Raw genomic sequence first — 9,882 nt, forward strand, 5'->3', positions numbered from 1 at the left:
GGTAATTATGTTCAATAATTGTGATCCCAATATTGACTAAATGACGTTATGCAATAATCCAGCAGCTCTAGAGTGTGTGTGTGTGCGTGCGTGCGTGCATGTGTGTGTGTGTTTTGCCATAATCCAGCATCTCTACTACACATACACTTTTGACCTACATTATGTCTGACCAACATTGAGCTTCTCAATGACTCAATTCAATGATTTAAACAAACAGCCACCAACATGCACTACATCAATGTGCCCTACAACATGCACTACACCACAGCTATTGGCACACATGTATGAAGGCCTAAGAAACAGGTTTATGAAAGCACAGGGGGCCAAAAGTTTATTAAATGTGCACAAATACACGACTGAAATCCAGTCCATTTATGAGTCACAATGGCATCTCCATACCATAATGAAAACAGTTATAGCAAACAGTATACCATACAATGACGTGCATGCCAAATCAAAAATATATCAGCTCTGAATTCTGACCTAAATCTCCTTTAGCTGCAAAAGGAAGCTGTAAGCTGTCAGCTGGGAAATAGGAAATAGCCCTCAGCTGGGAAATAGCCCTCAGCTGGGAAATATCCCTCAGCTGGGAAATAGCCCTAAGCTGGGAAATAGCCCTCAGCTGGGAAATATCCCTCAGATGGGAAATATCCCTCAGCTGGGAAATAGGAAATTGCCCTCAGCTGGGAAATAGCCCTAAGCTGGGAAATAGCTGGGAAATAGCCCTCAGCTGGGACTTAAGTTCAGCTGAAGATCTCCAAAATACTTTGTTTTTCTTCTCAATCTATTCTTATCTCGCCTTATTTCTCGCAAGGGTCCAACAGAAACAGGTGAGATCTCAACTTTACTAGACGCAAAGCTATTTCTCAGGAGATGAAATGAAGAGACACAAGGCAATGGTCAACATCTTACACTGGTGTGAAATTGAGCTCAACTGTGTCTAGATGAAATAGACGAGACAAAGAGTTCTCCTTTCCTCTGGGTACTCCAGCATGGACTAGACCATGCGGTTACCACACAGCCTGGAGGACAGGACAATTCAAATCAGATCTCTTCTTTGTCCAACAGTATTGCTCCTATAGACACACGAGGAAAATGAAGAGTTGAAATTCAGATATACAAATATCGAATCGCCATTTTTTTGTTAGGCAGCGTAGGTCGCGCTGGGCAACTCGAGGGCCGAGGGCACCTCGCTGCACCAGTCCAGGTCTCCCTCGATGTCGTTCTTCATGGTGTCCAGGTGGGCCAGCACCGCGCTATGGCTGCGCTCCACGATGGTCATGACGACGTCCCTGTAGGGCGCCACGGCCGCGTCCAGGCAGGCCTCCTCCGCGGCGCGCCGCTGCTGCTGGACGTGCGCGTGCAGCGCGCGCTTCTTCTCCTGGAGGTTGCCCTGCAGGTGACACATCAGCTCGGCCATGCTGCGCTTCTGGTCCTCCGCCGACAGGTGCACCCTCTGGCAGCACGCACGCAGGTCGGACGCCTCCGACTCCGACATGAGCTCCACTGGAATCGGCTGAACGGCATCTGGGGTGGGAGGAGAGAAATGATCCATTAGAGGAGGGTGGAGAGAGAGGAGGAGGAAACACACTAGTGGTGGCAATCATATAATACTCATAATGAAGGCATTTTTCATTAAGCGTAGCCTGTATGTACCTCTATGATCAGCATAGTTGGGTATTAAATGTAACCTGCATGTACCTCTATGATCTGCATAGTTGGGTATTAATGTAGCCTGTATATAATGTATCCTGTATGTACCTCTATGATCAACATAGTTGGGTATTAATTTATCCTTTACGTACCTCTATTAACATAGTTGGGTATTATTGCTGCCACTAGCGCTGCCAAGACCATCACGAGCAGCCACGACCAGGACACGCCTGCATTTACTGGAGCTACTGCTGAATCGAGTTGTTGGAAGTGTGAAAACAAAACAAACAAACAAAAAAAACAGGAAAAAGTCCTGTCTTCTAAAATTTCACCACTTATTTCCAGACAGCGTCTTGAAATTATTACACATCTGATGCAGCACATATATTCACCATTTTCTGTCATTACAAATAGCCTACAGTGAGGCCTGTTCTAGAGACAGACAGACAGACAGACAGACAGATCGATCGATCGAAACATAGATACTTTACTGATCCCCAGGGGGAAATTCATCATGTTCTACCCACCAGGTGGGGGCGCTGCAGCATCCTGCACTCTGGGTGTGCGTGCGGGGTGAGCCAGCACGTGTGCGGACGTGGCCGGTGCCTGGTTGTGCTCGGCCAGGTGGCTCTGGCAGAGGGAGGTGCTGCAAGTCTGGCAGTGTTTCACAGCGCCGTGGACACTGTCCAGGCAAATATCACACGATCCTTGAACATGCCGTTTTATACTGTGAATTACAGAACACGCAGAACAATAACTATACACGGCTATACGATTTGTTTTATTCTGTACATTGGAATACATAATAAGAAACCTATTGTTCTTTAAAGCATAATGTAGACTCTACACTTTCCATAAATTGAACCTGGATTTCGAATTTAATTTGAGACTAAAATCACAAACATTAAAGGAAAATGGTGCATGCGTAACAGATCACTTGGTTTGTGAACACCTTGACTTGAGCAGTTATTGACACTGTGCAAATAACAGTGAATTGATTTGAACATAGTGTTATTATGCAATAATAATTAATTTATTGTGAATACAAAAAAACATTGCAATGTATAAAATGCCCAATTCGCATTACCTTGCATGCAGATCAACTTCATTCACAGAGTCATCACGCAGCTCTCCTTCCATGTTGTCCTCACCCCTGTAATAGAAATAATGATAAAATGACCAGCTAAGACAGACCAGGCAGTCAGCATGGACAGACATCCCATGCATTAATTCACCATGTATCCTCCGAAAAGAAATGCTACAGTTGGAAAACGTGTATGTTGTGGGGAGCATTTGTGCTTTATAGACTTGGAAACCTTAGTAAGGTATACAGTAGTAGTAAAAGGCTGAAATCTATGTTCTGTCTATAACAGAACTAGGAACATATTGCCTGACACTGGAAATGTTTATTTGCCTTTTTGTTTTACCGACTAAGATACTTAGACTGCTATAGACTCCTAGTCTAAGGTGCATAGGCTGCTTCATACATCAAGCTGATGAGACCTAGTGGGGTGTGTGTGTGTGTGTGTGTGTGTGTGTGTGTGTGTGTGTGTGTGTGTGTGTGTGTGTGTGTGTGTGTGTGTGGTAGCGACAGAAATGTGCAGCAATCAGACTATAAAACACTTTGGGGTGCTTTAGATGTCTCCTTGGGTTGTGGGTGCCTTACTGGCTGCACTTTAAAGAAATGTAGACATTTCAGGGATGATCGGAGTTATGTTTGTCCATGACCTCTGAGGTCAACCTCCCTTAAAGAGAAATAACAGCACACACTCAGGATGTGCACTTACAGTATCAGTAGGTTGTATCACCAGAACAAGATACACTCCAAACTGTAAGTGTGTGGGATAACTTTGTGTTTTAATAGAAGTTTTGCTGATATTTTTACTGACTGAGGCTGAAGGCTGATGCATGACTGGTGTTAACTGAAAATGGAATGCTTAGTACCTCAAGCTAATGCGACCTAGTGTGAGTGTGTGTGTATGTGTGTGTGTGTGTGTAAGATGCTTCTACAACTTGATTGCAGTCCACCTGTGCCTAAATTAATTCATCGGACATTATTAGGAGGCACACATCTGTTCATGTAAGGTCTCACAGTTGAGGTTGTATGTCAGAGTGAAAACCAAAATAGCAAGCGGCTAAAAGGGGAAGCTCACAGCTGCTGGTTTTTGAAAGGGCCTCTGAAGCAGCTGACTTGTTTTGGAACAGCTGAAATCTTGTTAACCCCAAAAAGACAGTGACTTGGGATAACTGACCTCCTGAGGTAGTCCCTGATAGCTGAACTTTGCGTTAGCCCAAATCCGCCTTGATATTAATACAGTATGACGCATTTCAGTTCCATGGGATTCTTATAAGATTGAATCAGCATTCCGAATTTCATTGAAATCTGTGGCTATACTAAAGTCCAAAAGTGTGATAATTTCACACCAATACAAATGTATTATTTTTATGTTTCAAGCATATCTTCACGAGTCATTCCAGCATTTTCTGTGTTCGAAAAGTGAAGTCTATACAGGTAATGCACTTTTTTTGTTTATGGCGATATGCACTAACAGTGTCAGTAGATCGTGTCACCAGTTGAAGATACACCAACTACTTTTTTTTATTATTTTGTGTTTAGTTTAAGTGCTTATTTACTGCTAGTCAAGTCTGAGAAGATTTGCCTGTTGTTCTGCTCAGTGCACGTCTTACTATCTATGCATGTGTGACTCTAGGAAAATAATTGAGCTGAGATTGTAATCACAGTAAATAATCACTTTAAGCATCTTCTGTTTATGCATGTCTTGCTACTTATCTACTTATCCGCATCCAATAAGGTCTTCTCTGCAGTGAGCAGGTCTGACATGATGACCCTATTGTCCCAGGCCTGGAGGGATTTTCCCTGAGGCAGACATGGGAGGCCATATGACATACATTACACATCTGCAGGGTTGTTCCCACTAATAATTGACTTTACGAGACCGACAAGACAAGACTGAGGAATGTGTAGTAGTTCTGAATCTAAATAGTACTATTGTTGTGCTTTGAGTTGGCAACAGACGCACAAATAAGGCTTTACTAATAATGTTCTAATTGGTCTAAAAGGAATTTAGTAAATCTTAAAATTTATAAGTGCATGCATCTCATTGTTTGTACATGAATGGGACTCTGCTTCCATACACAGGCCTGTGTGTGTGTGTGTGTGTGTGTGTGTGTGTGTGTGTGTGTGTGTGTGTGAGTAAGTGACCATAAGTGGACGTACAGTATGTCGTCTGTGCAAGACTACCGTCTCAGCCTCATAGTCTAATTTATTACAATTATAATTATCCTTTATTGGATTTTGCACTCTAAAACATGAAATTGGGATTCTATGTTCAACCTATGCATGTGTTCGTCCTGGAAAATAATTGAACTGAGATTGTTATCACAGTAAATAAGCATCTTAAACATGATCGTATTAAACAGGTTAATATTACACTTAATGCAGATTTGGGTCTGCTTTGTGAATGTTTCAGACACACCCTGCTGTTGCCTTTGCATTGAAATCAGCTGGGCATAGTGGGAGTACAAGCATGCAGGGAGCTCTAGTGCAGTGTTTCTGAGTGTGGTCCGCAAGCTATCCCAAGTGGTCCGCGAGCAGACGTGGTAAAATATCATAGATATTGAACCAACTTGTATGTAAATCCAAACAGTTCTGCAACACTGTCTATGTAAGATATGCCAGTTTAAATCATATGAATCCTCTGACACAATAAGCAAAGTGCAAAGACAATAAGCAAGGTGGTTCAGTGAGTAGGCCTATAATTGTGTAGGCTAATATACTGTTGAAGTAGGTCTTTTTTAGCTAGGAGGTCCGTATGTTTATTTTTTATTGGTTAAGTGGTCCTTTGTCTGAAAAGTTTGAGAAACACTGCTCTAGCGGACATCTACATTCCGGACAGCAGCAACTCTGTGCCGTGCATGACCAACGACACACTTTTCTGTCACCTTAGATGATGTCTGACATTTCACAGATCAAAGGTATGCTGCAGGTGATGCATTGCATAAGGAAAATTGTGCCGTCTTGTTTTTTAAGATGCAGAATGAACTTTTGACAATTGTAGCCTAATGTGGAAGAATACTAAACGTGTAAGGTTAACATTAAAAGTGGATGTGTCAAATTATGAATTATAAAATTTCAACAGCAAAAAAAGTACCCAACTCCTGCTCTACAAAACCCTCAAGAGTAACGAGGGTTGAGGGCCAGATTAATGTCCCATGAGGCGCTGGAGAACAGGTAGGTCTACTGAGGGGAACCCTAGCGGTTAACTCCAAGAGGTTTGGGGACCCAAGCCCTGAAGGGTCGTGTGGCATGAGGGGTGAGCTCACATTTTCAACGCCCTTTGGCCTTTTGGTCCTCTTGTTGTGTGTTCACTCAGGGCCCTGATGCTCAGCCTCCTTTGGACAATTACATATAAATATCTATATTTATACACAAAATTACAAACATACAAAATTAGGAAAGCAAAACCTCAAAATCTTAAGTATGAAAAAAAATACAGCTTCCGAAAATGTAATTTCTTTCATTTTTAAATAGAAAATGTAACATATAAGACTTATTATTAGGCCTACTACACGGGCCGTCAAATCACACGTAAATCTAAGACAAATGGAGACCAAAGAAAATACTGTCGGGTAACATGGCGTGACGACGGTGATGTGATTTGAAGTTATCGTGTGGTATGCTGGGCGATAACTAACTGAGGACCGTGTTTTGCTGAAACGGCAACAATGTAGTCATTATTCTTTCTTGCGCGTAAGCTAATGGCGAAATCGCTGGTAACTTTTTTGAATGACAGTGACAGCTTAGAGCTTCCATTAGCCCTACGTGACACACACACACATTTATTTGAGAGATATAGGCCTATTTCTTTCTTTTGACAGAGAAGAGACTGTCAAAGAGTGGCGAATGAGATGTAGGTCCAGCTTACCTGTGGATGTGTGAGATGAGCAGCAATCCCGAGGAGCGAACAAAACAATGTAGAGGAACAGGAAGTCTTTTCAGCTCACTCCACGCTGTTGCCTAATAATCATCCAATCCGCTGCTGTTGCTATGCAGAAACTCTGACAGGAAAATATTCGGTTTGTACAGACGCAGTAGCATTGACTTTGGTACAGTAGTTCACAGTAGTTCTGTTTTTAATTTATTGTAAAATTATTTTTGCAGCAGTTAGTATTTATTTACTGTGCGTAAACTGATATTTGCACATTAACACTATAGCTGCTGTCTGCTGGATGGATGCTGTTGCTTCCTGTTTTTTTTTCTTGCTGCTCATTTCAAACGACGTTTCCTTCCACGCCTGAACAGACAGTTGAAAAGCAGGTCTACTAATATCAAAAGGAAGTTTTGGCATTGCTTGTAAGACAAGACATGCTTATTTGTTATACAATTAATCACTGTGTGATGTGAGGGGATGTTGGATTGTAACATTATAAAAAATAAAACTGTTATGTTATTGCTGATATTAAAGAGCAAAATGTTGACATTGTGTCATTTTCCAGAACAGTCAGCAGACATGACTTCCCTTTTTCTTGCAATGGGGACTTTCAGCCTGTTCTACATAATGCAGTGTGTGTGTGCGCACGCACAAGTGTGTGTGTGTGTGTGCATGTCTGTGTGTGTTTGTGAAAACAGTAAAAATATTACATTACATAAGCCATTTATAATGTGATTGTCAAGTGTGACATACACCATTCTTGAATGTTTGTAAGGACAGCTTGATTCAACTTTCAACTGTCAAGGCACAGTGGTCAGTGGTAACCTTCTGTTCAACTACCCGCATGTTTACAGATAACTACCAAAGTCCTTTTAGGCAAGTCCCTCCCACTCAGCGGCCATATTGCAATGCTTTTTGGGGACTCATCGGGCATCCTATTCGGCAGAAATGCGCGTGCGCAAGGCTTCATGACACCAATCTTGCTCCAGCGGCGAGTTCACAACACATGATTGGCATGATGTCTTCACAACACACCACATGATTGGCTCAATGTATTCACATGTCGACGTTTTGCCGAGGAAGGAGTGGGATATGTTTAGACAACGGCCATCTAGCCCCATGCATTTCTATGGAGGATCTTTTAAGTGCTGTGTCTCCACATTAGAAAGTCTCTGGAACTACCTCCAACATTTTGCTAGTGTATGCTTGTATATTTGAACACACTTCATGGGTGCAGCTAAAGGCTGGTTTGCCTAATGTTAACGCATTTGTGCAAAGGAAATAGCTCGATAAGGATTTACTAGTTTGTAGGTCAAGATGCCACAGCTGCACCAACAAGGTCTCTGTCTCCATACAGTATGTAAACATGTGAGCCAAGGCATTGCTCTCCATATCTGTATAGGCTCCAGTCATCTGACCTTCGAGATATCCTACAGTACCTATTACATGACCACCCCCAAATATGGTTGTGTCCATTTTGGTGCAAATGGAAACATCAGCTCCATGATGACAGATTTACGCCTTTTTGTCTACGATTCCTTGTCTCACAGGCACACTGCAACTTCGAAGCAACTCTACTGGAATCACAACGCAGCATTCATTGGGCAAACCAAAAAAACAAAAAGCTTTAGGCCTACTGGAAAAATGCAAACTATATGTAACCATTATCAATGTTTTAATTTTATCAACCTTTTCATTTATCAATGTCAGATATTTTAATACGCTTTTGACGCAAAAAAGACAGGAGCCAATACAATTGTATTATCTTTGTAAAGAGAGAGAATGATATAAAACAATGGTTCGCACCAAGACTCTGATATGTGATACATGTAAGCTTCCTAATATATGTGTAGGTCACACAATCAGGGTGTGACAGATAACACATAGCCTAAGGCATGATTTCTTCTTAGGCCCTAAATGGCCTTAATGGACATATTGACGGCTAACACATCTTGACCTTTCAGGTCAGACAGAATATTCGATTCCATTCCAGTCTTTTTCTGTTCCTCTTTGGTAGATTTTCAGACACAGCCTGTCTGGATTTGATTTAAAAGCGGACCCAGCCTTTCTGGATATTACAAAAAAGCGGAATCATTAACAGAACACAAGGTTCATGCTTGTAGACTAAAACATGATAAACTACATAACATAAGATTTATGCTTGTGAACTAAAACATAATAATAAGCAAAACATAAGTGATAAGCATGTGAACTAACGGTACGGGTAGCACATGCCTCAGTCCTGAATCCAGTAACCTGCGACCCAATTAAGTCATGGATCTGACAGAACACTGGACACAATGAACACCAAAACACAATGTTTTTAAGGCAGTGCAATAGCTAAAAACAGAACACCAGTTTTAAAAGAATGTAATAACTTTTCTTAATTGTCAACATAAGTCAGCAGGTTTATATTTCTCCAACAATCAAGTAAAGACTTTGCATTCCACCATAGTCTGTATGGGGGCCTAACGTGTGATATCAGAGACACAGACTGCACATTCTTGTTTTCTTTTTTTTCTTTTGGGGGCCTCTTGGTAAGATAAGCTCAAGGTCACAATTAAGCTCCTCTTTCATTGGTATCAGTGTCAGACAGAATGTCCTTGCAGACTGTGGGAAGTGAAGCATCTTTGGTTGTTGCCCATGAGATAAGGATGATTTGCTTATAACTGAAGCATTGTCCTCCATCGGGTCTCAGGAGCTCATTGTGTGAGCACGGTTGGTGAGGGCATTGTGCCCCATCACGTGACTGAAGATGGATGCTGTTGTGTGGAAGAGTACAGGGCCCACACATGCTGTGGGTGTCTTGAAAAATGCTACATAAATCCTGTGTTGTTGTTGTTGTTGACCCAAGATGGACGCTAAAGGGGTCAGAATGAATTACTGATGTGTTGATGATGCGAAGCCGTGTGATGGAAAAGACTGTTACGCAGTTGTGATGACACCCACACACACACACTTAATAAGTAACACACATTTAAATCACTGCACACATTGAGCAAGGCACCCAACCCCCAACTGCGCCCTGGATGAAGGGCTGCTCACTGCTCCGTGTGTATATGCATGCTAGTGTGGGTGTGCTCCTAGTGAGCTCACTGCTCTGTGTTTGTGTGTGTATGAATGTGTACACTACCCTCAGATGGATAAAATTCAGAGAACAAATTTCCAGTAGGATATTCCTACAGCACTATACAGTATAACTTAACCCCCCCTCCCCCAAACTAAAGGGGGACTAAAGCACATATTAAGAAGTCACAGAGCACAGCCAAGAGAGAGC

General features: G+C 42.0%; 1 protein-coding gene across 1 annotated transcript; it reads right to left on the reverse strand.

Annotated features, from left to right (window-relative positions):
* Nucleotides 1–304: 304 nt before the first annotated feature.
* LOC125297579 lies at nt 305–6,666 on the reverse strand. Its single transcript, XM_048248026.1, has 6 exons — nt 6,600–6,666; nt 5,998–6,066; nt 2,741–2,806; nt 2,181–2,380; nt 1,806–1,904; nt 305–1,527 (listed from the first exon to the last, which is right to left on the reverse strand). Coding segments are annotated over exons 2-6 (750 nt in total). The 5' UTR covers nt 6,000–6,066; nt 6,600–6,666; the 3' UTR covers nt 305–1,144.
* Between the last annotated feature and the right edge of the window lie 3,216 nt (nt 6,667–9,882).

The sequence above is a fragment of the Alosa alosa genome, chromosome 7, assembly GCF_017589495.1.
Source record: "Alosa alosa isolate M-15738 ecotype Scorff River chromosome 7, AALO_Geno_1.1, whole genome shotgun sequence".
NCBI lineage: Eukaryota > Metazoa > Chordata > Actinopteri > Clupeiformes > Clupeidae > Alosa > Alosa alosa.

What these genes read in the sequence shown, in the direction of transcription:
- LOC125297579 (XM_048248026.1), bottom strand. An exon ending in TGCTGCAGCGCCCCCACCTG is followed by an intron (nt 1,905 to 2,180) that starts GTGGGTAGAACA and finishes AACTCGATTCAG; the next exon opens with CAGTAGCTCCAGTAAATGCA. An exon ending in ACCCAACTATGTTAATAGAG is followed by an intron (nt 1,528 to 1,805) that starts GTACGTAAAGGA and finishes CTCCCACCCCAG; the next exon opens with ATGCCGTTCAGCCGATTCCA.